This window comes from Daphnia magna, linkage group LG5 (assembly GCF_020631705.1).
Source record: "Daphnia magna isolate NIES linkage group LG5, ASM2063170v1.1, whole genome shotgun sequence".
Taxonomy (NCBI): Eukaryota; Metazoa; Arthropoda; class Branchiopoda; order Diplostraca; family Daphniidae; genus Daphnia; species Daphnia magna.
Window position 1 is genome coordinate 5621986 of NC_059186.1, and position 17923 is coordinate 5639908.

General features: G+C 36.6%; 1 protein-coding gene and 2 long non-coding RNA genes across 3 annotated transcripts; 2 read left to right on the forward strand and 1 right to left on the reverse strand.

The window, feature by feature from the left end:
• The first annotated feature begins 10971 nt into the window (after nt 1–10971).
• On the forward strand, nt 10972–12380 carry LOC123472559. The gene is made up of 3 exons (XR_006647041.1): nt 10972–11094; nt 12120–12213; nt 12286–12380. It is a non-coding gene; the product is annotated as an uncharacterized LOC123472559 (long non-coding RNA).
• Nucleotides 12381–13620: 1240 nt separating this feature from the next.
• Nucleotides 13621–16297, forward strand: LOC116920988 (ATP-binding cassette sub-family F member 1). The gene is made up of 4 exons (XM_032927178.2): nt 13621–14451; nt 14510–14714; nt 14783–15657; nt 15727–16297. Exons 1-4 carry the CDS (start codon nt 13949–13951, stop codon nt 16211–16213), a joined length of 2070 nt encoding a protein of 689 aa, XP_032783069.2. The 5' UTR covers nt 13621–13948; the 3' UTR covers nt 16214–16297.
• LOC116920995 lies at nt 16238–17374 on the reverse strand. The gene is made up of 3 exons (XR_004392968.2): nt 16736–17374; nt 16483–16671; nt 16238–16404 (listed from the first exon to the last, which is right to left on the reverse strand). It is a non-coding gene; the product is annotated as an uncharacterized LOC116920995 (long non-coding RNA).
• Between the last annotated feature and the right edge of the window lie 549 nt (nt 17375–17923).

The following is a 17923-nucleotide window of genomic DNA, read 5'->3' on the forward strand; positions in this document are numbered from 1 at the left end:
TTCACATTAGTAATGGCGTAGTCCTATATATTATTTCATATAAAAAAGAAATGTAATGACTGTTTCCCAAAATTTGATAGACCGTTCCTATCTTCTCTAATTCCACAACAAAATAATAAGTGGACTGCGTTCTTGAAATTTAAGTCACTGTTCAATTATAACAATTATTTCAGTATAATATATAAGTGTACAAAAGGAAACAATTTCTTAGTTTTTAAGAATAAAGTCCAATTGATAACCTTAAATCTAAATGAATGATGTTATTATCTAAGCTAATGAAAAAGGAACGGTCTCTCAAGTTTATAGGAATGCAGTCCAATTTAAATTTTTTTAAGATGAAGTATAGTTACTGTGTTCCATAAACTTGAGAAAATAACATGATAAATTTATTGGAATGAAGTTTAATTCATAATTTTCTTCTTGAAATAAAAAGTAAGAACTGCGTTTCCAAAATTTGAGAGAAAGAAGTTGAATACGTTCCATTTCCAAAAATTAAACTTATATAAAAAAAGATATAAAACATATTGTCCCAGCTTTCAAAAAAAAAAGTCCATTTAATGAATTGCTACATAAATTATTTTTCCAAGTTTAAACAAATTGAAAAGAAACAGTCTTTCAAATTTATAAGAACGCAGTCCAATGTCTAATTTACTTATTGAAATGATAGTTGGTGACTGCGTTCCAGAAATTTGAGAGGATGTTTCAATATTGGCATGTTCCTTAAAAATAATAACTGGACTTTATTCTTTAAATTTATGAGACCATCTCTTATTAGTAATTTAATCAATGAATACGGGCAGAAAAAAGGCAAATGTCTCTTTATTTTCAGGAACGCAGTCAACCAATAATTCAAATCTGGATTTACCATAATCATAGTTTTACTATTGGAAAAGAAACATTCTCAATAGTTATTAAAAACACAGCCTATTTTCATATTTAATTAAAAAAAATAACTTGACTGAGTTCCAAAAATTTGATGCACAGTATAATAGATATTTAAGAGAAATATAATCTAAAAATTAATTAGTAGGCTAACATAATACTTACCCAAATGATTATCAGCAGCAAGTTTTAGTGAGAATTAATAGTATTGATAAATACTGTTTAAATTTTGCAAATGAAATGAATTGAATTTATTTAAATGGAACAAGGTGTTCAGAAAGCAATCAATCTCCAATTCTATTGAACTTGAGAGTAAATTGTCTTGTCTCCTGTTTCAAGAGCGTTCCAGCGCGTCATCTAGTAATCATTTCATGAGGCGCGACATAAAAAAACTACACGATAGAGGGAAATGAATTTTGGCGCGAATTTGAGCATCTTTTACTAAGAATATAGAAAAAAAAAAAAATCAATAATGGCGTCGCAAAGCTGTGAATCAGTAATTTCTTCTCCTGAGAAACATGTTTCGAACGATGATTTTGATGACGAAAGTATTATTGATAATATATTGTTATTGTCACAAATACCTTTCACAGAAGATAACAACGAATATATTGTGACCGACTCAATTGGAGAAACCAGCATTGAAGTAAACTCGGAGGAAGTTTATAAAACGCCTAAAATGAATGAAAACCAAAATAAAACCAAAGAAACAAAGAAAGAATCAAAAGAAGAAATTAAAAATGAAGAAAGAAAACTGGAAAATGAACTAAAAGAAAAAAAAGAAAAATAGATCTAGAAAGTCGAGAAATAGAGTATATGTTGAGAGAAATCAAAAAGAAGAAAAATGTAGAAGAACAAAGAAAAAAGGATGAAGCTGCAGAATCATTACGTTACAGGAAATTACCTGAAAATCAAGCTATTTCCATCCTAAATGAGCTTGAGAAAAGAAATCAAGAAGCGAGGAATGCTGTGCAAATGTAAGTATTCTTAGAAAATTTCAATTAAATCAAAATGATTTCCTACGGTCCATCAAAATTGTATAGTCCATTTTAACGTTGCGAAAAGCAGTATTCATGTAGTCCGGCAACCCTGCAAGCCGCCATTTGTAGTCTTACTTAGCCTTGTTTAGGTGGATTTAACATAGGCTAACGACTTTGAGGACTAATTCTCCCATTAATTTTGCTACCAGGAGCAAAATTATTGTGGCACGTTGTACGTCAGGATATTGCCAACATTTCAAGTGCCAAATTTTCAAGAATTCGCTACAACTAGTACTTGAAATCGTCGTTACAGTGAAGGGCTATCAACATTTGAAACAATAACAAACAGTCAACAGCAAATGGTAACTTTTAAAAATGTGTAATTTTCTTATAAAACTTAAATTTCTTGGTATTACATTTTTTAAAGTTACCATTTGCTGTTGACTGTTTGTTATTTTTCAAATGTTGATAGCCCTTCACGGTAACGACGATTTCAAGTACTAGTTGTAGCGAATTCTTGAAAATTTGGCACTTGAAATGTTGGCAATATCCTGACGTACAACGTGCCACAATAATTTTGCTCCTGGTAGCAAAATTAATGGGAGAAATCAGTCCTCAAAGTTGTTAGCCTATGTTAAATCCACCTAAACAAGGCTAAGTAAGACTACAAATGGCGGCTTGGACTTACTTACTTGTATTTACTTACCTTAATTTTAAGGGACCGTTCCTTTCACAAAATATCATTTAGCTGTGTTAACTGTCAAGAAAAAGGACGTTCCCTCAAAAACTAACATTATACAGTCAAAATTTATACGTCAAACTTAAAAATTTCTTTTTTTTATTTCTTTTATAAAATTCCTATTTACAATGAAAATGTAGTGAAAGTCAAGAGACTGTTCCTTATTTCTCATTAATTACATGAATTAATTATGTTTTTTGTAAGGAACGGTCTATTGAAATTGTTGATTTGTTTTATTCGTAGAACTCATTTCACAATTTAAAGAGACCGTTTCTTTCTTAATTAGATGTGTTAATAGTGAAAATCTAAGAACGGTCTCTTGAAATAATGAATAAAATCAACAATCAAAACAGAAAACTAACAACTTCAACTGACTCTTCCTTTTTAAAAATGTCATTTAGTTCTGTTAAGAGTTTAAGAGCAGGGAACGACCTCTTAAAATTGCATTACCTATTTAGTATTGAAGGAAGAGAAAATTTTCAAGAGACCGTTCCTTGTTTTTCATAAATAACACAACTAAAGATTTTATTTTGAAAAAACGGTCTATAGAAATCAGTGTTTCGGATTTTTTTTTTCAAATCAAATCCAAATCCAATCAAATCCAAATCCTCCCGGATTTTTAAGGGATTTGGATTTGCCTTATTTTTCAATGGCTTGGATTTGGGTCGGATTTGATCCACACAAAAAAAAAACCCGGATTTTTTCAAATCAAATCCAAATCCTTTATAAAGATTTGTTTCGGATTTTTTTCCAATTTAGAATTTTTTTTCCTGTACCACCCAGCCACTGTTTAGTATTTACCTTTCTTGTCGTCTGCAGACTCTGCAGACGGAGAATCATTGCTCTCCTGACAATGATTGTCCTTCTGACTTGCGCTTTAGTCCCTTGGGTTAATGGAAAGTAAACGCCCATCGATTCCCGTTGTTGGCTTTGATAGCAAGGGAGCTCTTCGGGGTGCCCGCTTCGGGAGGAGAGATCGAACGGGTCTTTAGCACCGCACGGACATTGCATCGGCTAAAAGAAATCGCATTAAGCCTCCTCTCTTCGCGAAAATGCTTTTCATAAAGCGAAATATGAAACTTATGAGTCCTGTGACTCCTGTCAAACACAAATGATGAATTGTGGCTAACTCTTTTTTTTTTGCTCCTTTCACCATTGTCAGTCAGAATACTCAGAAATAAAAAAATTTAATCCAACTTAAGAAATCTAAAGGAACCTGTTATTATAGTTTAAAAAAAAATATGGATTTTGTAAGAAATCAAAAGTCGAACAGATTTTTTAGCAAAACTTCTATTAAAAAGTAAACTAATCCTATTAAGTCTTGGGTTTTTATTTGATATTAAATTAGGGATTAAAGTAAAAAAAATTAAAAGGAAATTTAAAAATTTTTTACCTTGACACAGAATATGTAGAAGAACTTGTATGTAACTATGTGTTACATGTTGCAATCATAAAATTAACAATTGATTGTGAATTGGATTGGATTTGGATCGGATTTGGATCGGATTTGGATCGGATTTTCTCAAATTTAAAATTATTTGGATTTGGATTTGGATTTGATTTGGATTGAATTTTGCTGATTTTTTCGAGCTTAGGATTTGGAACGGATTTCAAAACACACGCAATGATTTGGATTTGAGTCAAATCCGGCAAATTTAGAAAATACGAAACACTGATAGAAATTGCTGGTTTCTTGGTTTTTGGTGTTAAATTTACATTAGAATTTCAAGAGACCGATACTTTCAAAAAAATTAATTTATTTAAAGAAATTTATAACTAACTAAAAAACTATAAAAATAATAATAACTAACTGACTAATTTAAAAAAAAAATTATTTAAAACATTTCTTAACACACTAAGCTATCTTAAAAAACTTACCTCTTTCTCGTTTCAAAAATCTATAACTTTAAAATTTTTAAATGGCCCAAAATCATGCCGTTACAATGGAGAGGTTAGTTGGGATGGCCAGGGAACATTCTCATCTACTAAGATGCCGGCGAGCTGCTTTCTGCTAGCAATCAGAAAAGATGGCAGCATCTGCACGTCAATAAAAGTATGCCTTTGCCCTTTGGTTAAATGTTGTGTATTTATTGATGTTTTCTGAATGAATACATGTTTCAGATTCACTTGACTATTTTTTCTTAAAGTTAAAAGAATATTATTTAAAAAATTATATTATTTTTATTAGAAACAGCAATTTCCAATCGAAACCTTGTCTACTGCACCCAAGAATTAGTCGTCCAAAAGCCTCATCCCGCCATTTACCTTAGCCAGTAGCCGGCGGCAACTTACAGCCAATCACAGGATCATCACTTGTCATTCACTTTTCAACCAAAAGCAAACCGTGTTAGATTTTAGATAACTAACTACTACGACCTAAGAAGTTAGCACTTGTTTCTGACTGTATCGCACTTCTGTAGTCTGCATTGTACGTCAAACTGACGCCGTGAAGCTTTGTAAGATTTAACGTTAACGTCTAACGTTATAATAACGCTATTAGACAACAGAGGGAACCATGCACGAAAAAATAGTCACGTGACAAAATTATCTTTTTAAATATCTTTAAAAAAAACCGATAAGATAAGATAAGATATCACTTAAATTTTGAAAGATAAAAGATATCAAAAGATATCAAAATTATCTTATCTTATCTTATCTTATGTTTTTTAAAAGATGCAAAACTCTGGTCGTATTCCATTACGACTGCCGGTAAATCCGTGCGATCCGCCAGCAATTGGAATTCATCAGCCATTTCTAAAAATATAAATTAATTGTTATCCGAGACGTACTGAAATTCTGCAACGTATAATAAAAAAATAATAAATAACGTATAATACATATTCACCGAAATGCAAACACGCGTAATTCAACTCGGGATACAGCTCGAACTTCCGGATGAAATTTGTTTCAATGCCAGATAAGCAGGCGCTGTATTGCGCATCATCGCTGAGTTTTGTTACTTCTCTTGCCGCCTTTTTTGTATTCTTTACTTGCTGTAAATCCCTCGGAGCCTGTGCAGCCTGTTTTTTTCATATTCCGCCCTACACTTTCAATGATGTCGCCATATACTTGGGAAGACGGGTCGTCTTTTCTTTCTTTTGCTGTTGTTAAGAATGACTGGGAAGTACGGTAGAAAGGCTTTTCTGTTTTCTCAGGCCGTTTGGCATTCCCGTGCGAATACTCCTTGTTGATGCACGATGCGTCGTCTTCGTAGATAACCAGAACCTGATTGGGATATTCTTTGGGATGAAATACTGTCTTGTTAAACTGGGAGGTAAAGGATTCTAGAGTTTCACCGCAATTGATCTTAATTTTAAAATAGACCGGGAAAAGATAGTGCACCGGTTCTCCTTCTCTTCCCTTTTGAGATCTTCTTTGTGTTCCGGAAAAAGATATTTGTTCTGAAGGGTGTATGTCACTTTTCTCCTTGTTTGACGCCAACAATATTGTCACACGGGTTGTATTTGAACAAGCACAAACGAATACAACAAGTGATGACTTAAATCTAAACAATGGTTTTACTCGAACAAAAAGGGGATAACCATTACCAAAAGTTGAAGAAGCGTCTGAAGACCTCTAGGGAAACCAGGGAACTCCTCTAACGGAGCCCAGCTTCGGGAGCTCACCCAATGGAGACTCATCTAAAGCAGATTCGTAACAGCATTTTATACCGTCGCGCGAATTACTCCCCTTCCGGACTTCGTATCTGCGTATCTTTCTTGTAGCGGACTTCTCCCGATAATTTCTTCACCACGATCGCAGCGTTGTCCAAGGAGCGGATGACTCATCTCTGCGAAGTAATAAGGTATAGATCAGACAAGGTTAAAGTTTGTATTGTAGATTTAGTTTTGGGCTCTAGAAAGCCACAAACTATACTTACAGAGTGAAATAACTCAATAGTTTTGTACACTCAAAACTGACAGGACTTGGTTAGAGGAGAACAAGTGGAACAAGGAAGACACCAAGAAGTCGACACAGAGAAAGAGAGAAGAACAACTCGACGAAGTATTGACGACTGCTCGAACACTGTCAAACGTCGGTTGTTAAGAGACCCCAAGGTGCCTTGATCTGGGTAGTGTTTTCTGCTTCTTGGAAAGCGCATAAGTCTATATGCAGTAGGCTTCATTACGAAGAGATAACCAATCTTCTTTTGCACCCGCGACAGGTTCCCCTTCTTCAAGACAGGCGACCCGACTGTACTAATCTTCTGCCATCCACAAAGGTTGATGAGACTAAAAAAAATCAGCTTGCGTCCTCTTGGCAAATAAGGGACTTTTACTCCGTCGTTTTTATTCCTTCCGGTTGCGCTTACTTGTTTAAATGTTTCTTGATTTCCCGGATATTCTTAAGAATTTTTCTTTTTTTAAATAACCGCCTGCCTTCGGCCACGGAAGAGGCGCTGCAATCGCATATCTTCCGGCCGTTTGAGATTCACCATCCACTCGTTCGGGAGCCTTGCACAATTGAACCAGCTCCTGGCGGCGTCATCAAAATACTTTTCAAAATTATTTCTTTTTCCAATATCACCCCATCTATTGTGGGTAGAATGTTCTTCAAAGCGCTCCATCAATTGGTGCGCATCTTCTTCCGATCTTTTTCGGAAGTTGGCGGGCTAACAAAGTTTCTGACAGCTTCCATAGCTTGTCTTTGCGGCTGCTCAATATGCCTGGATGGCACTACAAATTGTTGTCCACCGACCGGAACAACTGGACTCGTCGCCGCTCTCAAATCGACCTCGGTTTCTGGATCCGAGTCTAAGCCTCTTGCATTCTCGACTGATTCACCCTGACTGTCAGCTTCTTCGGTCAAATAGTCGTTTGGAATAGGATAACTTAAATCTAAACAATGGTTTTACTCGAACAAAAAGGGGATAACCATTACCAAAAGTTGGAGAAGCGTCTGAAGACCTCTAGGGAAACCAGGGAACTCCTCTTACGGAGCTCACCCGATGGAGACTCATCTAACGCAGATTCGGGGCAGCGTTTTATACCGTCGCGCGAATTACTCCCCTTCCGGACTACGTTTCGGCGTATCTTTCTTAGAGCGGACTTCTCCCGATAATTTCTTCACCGCGATCACCGCGTTGTCCAAGGAGCGGATGACTCATCTCTGCGAAGAGATAACCAATCTCCCTTTTCACCCGCGACAATATCCATCCATGCGCCAATGCTGTTCAAATTTCGCGCCTTCCCATTTAATCATGAATTTTGCACCTAGGTAACATAGATAACATTTTTATTACATATTATAGATATGTATAAGTTGTTTATTTTGTTATGGAACGACATGCAATGATAAATACGTAACCTTTCTACAATGAAGTAGGAAAAACTTTTTGGTAAACATTTTGACAATTTATGAAACATTCTATTGCTATGTTTATCTTTAACAGAAATCGCGAGTTTTTCCGCAGTGCTTCCTTATGGCACTACGTGTCTTCTTAATTATTTTTTAAAATACACCAAATATAAGACTATCAAAGGCTAACTAAGCTTTTCATGTGTACAAATACGTAATCTACTCCTTCCGGCCACTTGTTATGCTTAAACTTTAAACCATTTTTGGTAATTCATTTTTCCGTGGCAGGCTATGTGTCATTTTCTGATTTTTTCCTGTCAGAAAAATAGTTATACATGCGACAACTAGGGGCGCGGGTATGCGCCATTCTTTGTGAGATTTCACGCATTTAGAGACAAAGGCTACCTAAATTTGCATGATTTTCAAGTAGAAAAACAATGCGCCACTAGTTGCCGCATGTGTAACTATTTTTCTGAAGGGAAAAAATCAGAAAATGACACATAGCCTGCCACGGAAAAATTAATTACTAAAAAGGGATTTAAGTTTACGCATAACAAGTGGCCGGAAGGAGTAGATTACGTATTTGTACACATAAAAAGTCTAGTTAGCCTTTGATAGTATTATATTTGGTATATTTTAAAAAATAATAAAGAAGGCACGTAGTGCCGTAAGAAAGCACGGCGGAAAAACTCGCGTTCGGATACTTGTGCACTGATATGCCGGCCAGCGGCTACAAGTCATACAAATTTAAAACAATTTTTTTAGATACCTTTATCTATTATTAGGTCATAAAATTATTTTCATTGACTTAGGTGGATTTTTTAACCCTCTTTTTCTCAATCGCGCTAAGCGCACTCCGTCATTTGAACCCATGCTAAAATGGTCAGAAAACGCGAAGTGTTCAAATACTTTTGGCACCTACTGTATATACGCAGGTAAAGTATTATCCGAAAACATAGAAACGATGCTCAGCATACAGTCAGTTTGTTTTTTATTGAAAACCATTTTTATGGGTTCAAACGAGAAGGAAACACAACAGAGAACAGATTACTTAAATCCAATCAAAAACGATTAATTAGTTTGCTCACAACTTACACCACTGACTTACTCCCCAAAACGAGTGATCCAAGGGAATGATCCTCAACAAAAACGTCCTTATGGTCATTTCCAATAGTCAAGCCTCAAGGGCATTCATCATTTCGTTTTTGAAAATGCGCTGTTGCAATATGCAAGAAATTTTTTCCAACAAAGTTTCGTTGAAACAATTTGTTAGATATGTATAATTGCTTATTCGGATGGCAATCCTTTCGATTTCGTCGTCCTTCCATTGCGGATATCTGTATCCACATACTTATTACGTTAATTATGTAAATTATACTACGCAACTGGTAAGCCATCGCTGATTTTTTGATTATTAATAAAATAAGACCGGATTTGCTGATTTTTCTATTTATTTTAAACTATCGAATCGTATTTATTTAAAATTGACAACCAAACCAAACCAATTACCAATACACGTACACGATTTACCCAATTTCCGCCGTCGTCTGCTAGTGATAAACCGTGTACAAGTGGTGCTAAGCCCCTCCCACTAGGGGGCGGAGTTTGGCAAATACGCGGTATAATACACGATGTACCCAGTACACGTACATGACGACGCGTACACGATCTACACTGGCCCCCGTGAACGAATTTGGACGAAACATTTGCCCGATATCAAATTTGCTTTGAATTTCCTTTTCTACTGCTTTCAGGAGCTTGAAGAGGTGAAGTGTAGTGAATTTGACTATTTGAGGTATCCGTTGCTTTTTAGATCTGTTAAATCTTTAGCCATGAAATCCTTTGGCAGTGATTCGAGTCCACCTTTTACCGATTCGAAGCAACTCACGCACTTAAATCTTTTCTGAATTTTGTTAACCATGTAACCCCCAATGTTTAACGGAAATTCTAACTTCGCTTGTTTAGGGAAAATAGCCCTAATGGAGTCACTAGGGCTCTTTCATTCTGTTTGAAGGGGAAAAAATGCCATTTTCATGCAAAATTGGAAAAATAAAATTTTTTTTTCTTGTTTTTGCGGATTTTTTGAGGCAAATTTCAGGTTTTTGCAATTTTTTTACCAAAAAGAGCAAGTTTTCAGCAGGTTTTCAGAGAACTGGCAAACAGGTTTTTCAGGTTTTTGACAAACGTTTTCAGGTTTTCCCTGTTTTCAAAATGGCACTGCTGAATTGTATTCTGTCAACCAGCAGAACCGAGTAGAAAAGTCAACTGATATAACCTTACCTGGTGCTCCAGCAACATACTAGGCCTCAATTTCACACTTAGCAAAAGCCTACAACTCCTCATCCGAGACCAACTAGTGCAATTTATATCCAACACGAAGATCTACCTCATCGTCTGATAATCCAAGAATGCCTGAATCCTAGGGAAGACAAAAATGAAAACACAAAAAAAACAAAAAAACAAACAAATAAAAAAATAATAATAAAAATAATAATAAAACAAAACAAAGTTAGTGAACAACAATCACCCACCCAAGAAACAAAGACACACAAATACTCTCCTGCAAAAACAGTCGCCAACGCGTGGTCAACACATCATTACTAGAGCAAAGTAACCAACAACCCATCACACAAACGCACTATAACAAACACAAAAAAAAAAAAGAAAAAAAAAAGAAAAGGCCATAGCAACCTAGATGAAATACAAACCTGGTGGTGGTAATGGGCATTAGCCCAACTTCTGCAACACCCGCGCCAGAGGTGTGCGAAAGTTATCTTAACTGAAGTTAACGGATCGTTAACGCGTTAAAGTCGGGACGCGTTAAGCTATTTCTGAGCAACATTTCTTTCAGTTAACGGGCAGTTAACGGCGACATGAAAACGCCAAAATTTGGAGGAGAATTTAACGCGTTAAAATTTTTAACAAAGTTAAACTTGAATGGAAAGCATATAATGCATAAATGAAGAAAATTTGTGGGCATCTCGGGCTCTCGGCAATGTTCTAAATGTTACGTATAATAAATTTAAATGTGTAAAGCTGGCAATACTGTTATTTGTATTGAAATTCAAGTCAGAATCGGATGTTACGTAGATTGTAGGTCGTATCTTGTTATGAGTCGTGTATTGCTGGCGTCATTTAATTTGGTATTTGAATTGGAATTTTACGTACTTTTAGGAGCCTTGAAAACTGAAAGTGGTAGGGGAGACTGGAGTAAGCCGGGACGGTTTTCGTTTTCCCCCTATATCTCCCAAACTAATCATTAAATTAATTTATTATTTTGTTTTTATGTATTCCATACGGTAATGTACCCCCCATATTTTTTATATAATTTAATAATAAACCATTTTCCCATATAAGACCTTTAAAGTTTTGTTAGATTTGTGGGAGGAGCCTATTTTGAGGGGTAAGTGAGGACACTAGGGTGGGTGGTGAGGGACGTCCTCCGTTTTCGCCTTAAAATTCATAAAAAAAAATTGTAAAAATTGAAATAGCGTCCCACTGCATAGACTCTATAAGTTGATAAATGTTTCAATTTGATTATTGTGTTAATAAAAAATTTTTCTTATATGATAAGAAACCCTTATTACAAGATAGGTGGGGGTTGGGCTTATTGTAATCGATTAATATGCTGAATAATCGATGGCTTGTGATCATTGTAAGGAACAGTAATGGCGCCATGAGCTCGGTGATGATTGATGGGCTTGAAGGCCAAACCCACCCACTAATGTCCCGTTTTAGTCAAAAACAGCTGTCCCGATTTCCCGATAAAGACTATTTTTTTAAAACGTTAATATTATCTGCAGTAATTGATCGAAAATTATAATTTTTGTTTTTAACAATAAAGAAATGATTAAGCTTCATTTCCATATTAAATTTACATGCCATTTGCGATTATTTTTTTCTAGAAACATTAAATGGCGGAGACAAAATTAACTAAAAAACCCCCGTTTTTTAGTTTTGTTAATAACTGATACAGTTATTGACAAAACTCAACCAAATTTCATGCCAAAGTAGATTGTATGTATCTAAATAACATACTAAAAAAAAATTTAATTTTATTAAAATCTAATATTTTTCCCCCTACTGTCCCTCTTGACCCGGTGTCCCGGCATACTCCAGTCTCCCCTAATACATAATATTATCATTGAAATCTTATACTAATAAATCTGAAAGGTCTAACCATTCAATCATTGACATATAATAAATTATATGTTTTGCAGTAGCACAAAGACAAACTTCGAAAGTAATTTGAAGTATACGTATTGGTTTTCGTGAAGAGCAAAAGAATTTTTATGTGATTCTTTCCCGCTCACAGTGAGTACGATTGTTTACAACTTAGTTGTATATGTAAAAAAATATAACTTATGTTGGATTTTGGTTCTTAAGGAAATTGGTGAAAGAATGGTTCGAACAAAAAAGACTGTATGTAGTCCTTCACTGACTAAGAGCTCAAAGGCTAGCAATACCAAATCTAACAATGACAAAAATCTGACTTCTTCATTCAACGAAGGAATTGACCAAGCTAAAAGTGCAAGTGGAACGTCAGCTTCTAATTGAACCTGAACCTTCAGCAAACGACACAAATTTGAAGTCATGTTGGGTTTGAAATCATTTCTTGCAAATTGAGTCAAAGCCAGGAAAAGCAGTCTGCAACCATTTTAAAAAAGCTGATGAGAATTTCAGTGTCATCAATGAAGTACCATTTAAATGTCAAACATAGACAAAAAATCCATGAAAATTAACCAAAAATCACAGATTACAGAACAATGACAAAAGAAAAGAAATTGAAACTCGATACCGCAAATGCAAACTTCATTGTTCAGGACCTACATGCAGTAAATGTTGTGATGGGGAAAGACTTTCGAAATGTAATGAAAGGGGCCGTCCATAAATGACGTCACGCGCCAGAGGGGGGGAGGGGGTTCATGATTCTGTGATGGTCTGTGACGGCAGGGGAGGGGGGAGATTCTTAAAATGTGATGTCACAAACAAAAAAAACATTTTTTAACGAAATCGAAAAAAATCGCAGATTTTTTTTTCCCAAGTGGTCTTCATTTCCGTTCCCACGACCAGAGCCAAGAACATCAAAATCCCTAAGGACTTAAATGATGCGAAGGGGTGTCGTAGTCGTGGTAATGTGACTAAATTTGGCCGATGGGCAATTCAGTTGAACGCAAATAAAGACCAAGAAGATTCAAAATATAATGCTTTTTTCTTTAATTAATTATAGCCTATAAATTTTTAGGGGGTAAAGCGATTTGTGACGTCATTTTGAGGAGGGGAGACACATTTTTGTGACAGTCCGTGACAGAAGGGGAGGGGGGAGTCTAAAAAACTGTAAAAACGCGTGACGTCATTTATGGACGGCCCCAAAGTAGCAGTTGGGCAGCAGTATCATGTTCCGCATCAAACGACTTTTAGTCGTTATCGAATCCCCAAAATGTACGAGGCATGTAAGCTTGCCGTCATAGAAGAATTTTAATCAGTTGAGTTTGTGTGTTGCACAACTGACACGTGGGTTGACAACTTTAAACACCTGGCCTACATGACTCTGACTGCCCACGTCCTCTGCCTCTACGTCAATTTTGTTAGTCATGATAAACGAAGATCTCAATAAAAGCCATATGGCCGTTGAAGCGTTATATATCTTTAAAATTTAGTTTTAAAAAGCGGTCTAAAACAGGTCAAAAGCAACAGAAAAATAACACGTTAAATATTTTAACTCAGTTAATTTCCTTTAACTAGTTAATTTCCGTTAACTGTAGTTAACTGGCGAGAAAAACACTTTAACGCGTTAAGGCAAATGAAAAATGCATTTTAACGCGTTAAGGATTTTTTGACAAACGCACACCTCTGACCCGCGCCACCGCGTGGCATCGTCTGCAGAAGAAACCTCTAATTAAAAAAAAAAAAAAAAGTCAACTGATAGATGTACAGAAAAGCAAAGTTTAGTAGTGTCTCTTCACTCAGTTAAAGTAAAGTAAAAACAACGTTACTTTGGACGGGTAAAATAGACTTTATCCCAAGTAGCCAGCTCCCGATTCACAAAATGAAGGTAGATAAGGATATTCCAGCTATTGAAGAATCCACAACCGTAAGCAAAAAAGGAAGTAAGCAAACAAAAATTTCAATGAAAGCAAATGCTGGGGTTAATGTAGAATTGAACGATAAAATGAAAGACCTTGCTGTTGTCGAAGATCAAGATAATTTCAGTATCTCTGATGAAAGTGAAAGTGAAAAGCAACCTAAAACCAAGCAAGAAGAAAAAGTGAAACTTTCTCATAAAGATAAGAAAAAATTAAAGAAGCAAATGGAATATGACAAACAAATGGATGTCATCACTCGCAAAGGGGGGTTGGGTCACAGTGAATTGGGAGACAATTTCACTATTTCCCAAGTTCAACAATCTGATAAAAAGTTGGCACAACTAGAAAATACTGTGGACATCAAAGTGGAAAATTTCAGCATATCTGCTAAAGGAAAAAGTTTATTTACAAATGCAAGTCTTCTTATTGCCCAAGGCAGAAGATATGGCCTTGTTGGACCCAACGGGTATGTAAGTTATTTTAAAAAATTTCTACAATAAAATGTATTTTTTCGGTTTTTGAAGACATGGAAAGACAACTTTGCTACGCCACATAGCATCACGATCACTACAGATTCCTTCTTCCATTGATGTCTTATTGTGTGAGCAAGAGGTGGTCGCGGATGATACACCCGCAATTCAGGCCATTTTAAAAGCCGATGTGAAACGAACTTCATTGCTTGAAGAAGCCGATAAATTAGAGAAAGAACAACGCAAAGGAAACCTGAAGGTCAATAATTCGGAAAAATACGTTAATGCACATTGGCTCTTTCTAACTTTATTTCTATTGATATGTAGGTGACGCAACAATTAAATCAAGTATATGAAGAATTGCGTGCTATTGGTGCGGACGCGGCCGAACCTAAAGCTCGGCGAATTTTAGCTGGTCTCGGGTTTACGGGTGAAATGCAGAATCGGCCTACGAAAAACTTCAGTGGGGGTTGGCGAATGCGTGTCTCACTAGGTCGAGCACTTTATTTGGAGCCCACGCTTCTCATGTTAGACGAGCCGACCAATCATTTGGATTTGAATGCAGTCATTTGGTTGGATAATTACCTTCAAGGCTGGAAAAAAACCTTGCTCATCGTCTCGCACGACCAATCTTTCTTAGATAATGTCTGTACAGACATTATTCACTTGGACATGGAAAAACTCTTTTATTACAAAGGAAATTATTCCATGTTTAAGAAAATGCATCTCCAGAAACGGAAAGAGCAAATTAAAGATTACGAAAAACAGGAAAAGAGACTAAATGAGTTGAAATCCCAGGGTCAGTCAAAGAATGCTGCTGAAAAAAAACAAAAAGAGGCTCTAACGAAGAAACAAGAGAAAAATCGAGCCAAATTACACAAGAACGATGATGGTTCGGCAGGGCCGATTGAGCTTATGCAGAGACCTAAGGATTACGTCGTCAAATTTCGCTTTCCCGAGCCACCGCCGTTGCAGCCACCGCCGTTGCAGCCACCTGTCCTGGGAATTCATAACGTCACGTTTGGTTACGATGCAAGCAGGCCACTTTTTAAGAATTGTGATTTCGGTATAGATATGGAATCACGAGTCGCAATTGTTGGCCCCAATGGAGTTGGTAAATCTACATTTCTGAAACTACTGGTTGGTGAACTAACACCTCAACAAGGAGAACAAAGAAAAAACCATCGTCTGCGAATGGGAAGGTAGCTATTCTCTGGCTTCTTGGTTGTTCTTAATTTACGCCCTTTACATGCTAATTTTTCTTTTGGCAGATTCGATCAACATTCTGGTGAACATTTGACGGCCGAAGAAACTCCAGCCGAATACTTGATGCGGTTGTTTAACTTACCGTACGAAAAAGCTCGAAAACAGTTGGGAGCATTTGGACTGGCCTCGCATGCACATACCATTAAGAATAAAGATCTTTCTGGAGGTCAGAAGGCCCGCGTCGCTTTGGCGGAACTTTGCTTGAATGCTCCTGATGTACTAATCTTGGACGAGCCGACAAACAATCTGGATATCGAATCTATCGACGCCTTGGCTGACGCCATCAATGACTATAAGGGTGGTGTAATTATAGTCTCCCACGACGAGCGGCTGATCCGTGAAACCAACTGTCAACTTTGGGTTATTGAAGATCAAACCATAAATGAAATTGAGGGTGGCTTCGACGATTACCGAAGAGAATTACTGGACAGTCTTGGGGAAGTCATAAACAATCCAAGCGTTGCTGCAAAATTGGCGAATGAAAACCTGTGATGAGGTGGAAAAGAACACAACTCCTGATTTTTTCCTCCGTGTAATTTGTATGTGGAGTTGAGAATAAACATGAATGAAATTGTACAGGAATCAAGAGTGAAACATAAGGCAGCACAGTGCAACTTGGAAGCAACAGAATCCAACACGCGGATGTAAACCGTAGTTGCTCCAATCCAATATCCATTTTATGCCTGAAACAAATTGTTTAGAAATAAAATTTACCCAAACAGTACATTATTGATTTTCACCCAATGTTTTTCTTAGGTTACCTATGCTGTGCATTTGATGCGAAATGAGCCACGGCGCGGCTCAAGGAAGATGCTGCTGTAGCGGTTTCTTTTACCTGTAAGCCGAGCTCGCTGACGGACAACAGAATTCAATGAGACATTTCTAGTAAACTGCTGCCCTGCCTTGACGTAGCCCGACACGCTGAAGAGGTTTCGCTGTTTTGCAAGAAACTGCATACGAAAAAAGAAAAATCTATAGAAAAGGAACTCTCGGTTGAAGGGTTGTCAAGCAGACCTAGACATGCGGGCGAAACCATTCTGCGATCGTTTTCCACGATATACCGGTACACGGTACGCGTACACGATTTACCGGGTCCCTTAAAAAAGTGCAGTTTCCATGCTATCTCTGTTTGTTTACATACAGATAGTGCTCCTCCCTTGCAATTGCAACACACAAAGCAATGTAAGGAGTGCCTAAAATGCGAAAGCGAAACGCTTTTCTACTAAAGTTCGGACTTCGGATTTGGAACTCAATGTGGAATTGCGGATGCGGAACGGACCCTAAGGACTCATTTTTACATTAACTTTTTGTTCAACTTTGGAGTGACGTTGTGTCTCTTTGTGACTTTACGGCAGACGGTTTAACCAAGTGTACATTTCGGGCGCCAACTTAAATATGAGATTAAACTGAAAAGATTGAACTTCGAGATTGAACTCAGCTATCACTGGACACCCATTTTATCGCCAAATTTGATTAAAAGTTGAATTAAAAAGGTTGAACAAAAGTGTCACAAAAATGCGCCGTAACAGTTTCAATTCAACCTTCTGCCGTGGCAGAAGATACCTATCTGCGTAAACTTCCAGTGTTCTAGTTGGTGTTTAGTTGTAGGGTCGTACCATTTCCGCTTACTTAAAGGCCCAAGCTGCCCTCCTATTTTCACATTTAGAAAACATATTGTCTAATTCCAAAGAAATGTCGACAGTATCCTACTATCCCCTTACTAGCGCTCTATTGCGACAATTGCGTCAACGTGGAAAAATTTAGCTGTCATCGAATGTTTCCAATTTACTATAACATGTTTCCAATTTACTATAACATGTTTCCAAAATAAAGTAGAACTTTCTACAATAATCACATATCAATAAACCTTTTTCGAATAAACATAGTATGTTTAACGCGGATGGACTGCGTTCGAACACTTGCTAGCTGTTACGCTGATGATTCGCCTTCAAATCTAACCTAAGATGAACTTTTTTAAAAAAGTAAATTGAAATATATGTATAGTTTTTTTTTCGATGAGGTGAATCTTCCTAAACTAATTGGAAGTCTGTAGCTAAAAATAGGGGATAATAGGATGCGGCCGAAATTGAAACATAGACTAATAATTTCTACTGGTCTCTTGGAGATTGTGCTAGCCAGTGAGCTAACGGATTCATCGCGTATGTGGTTAAAAAAACTCGAACGAAAAAGTGCACCAGAAAA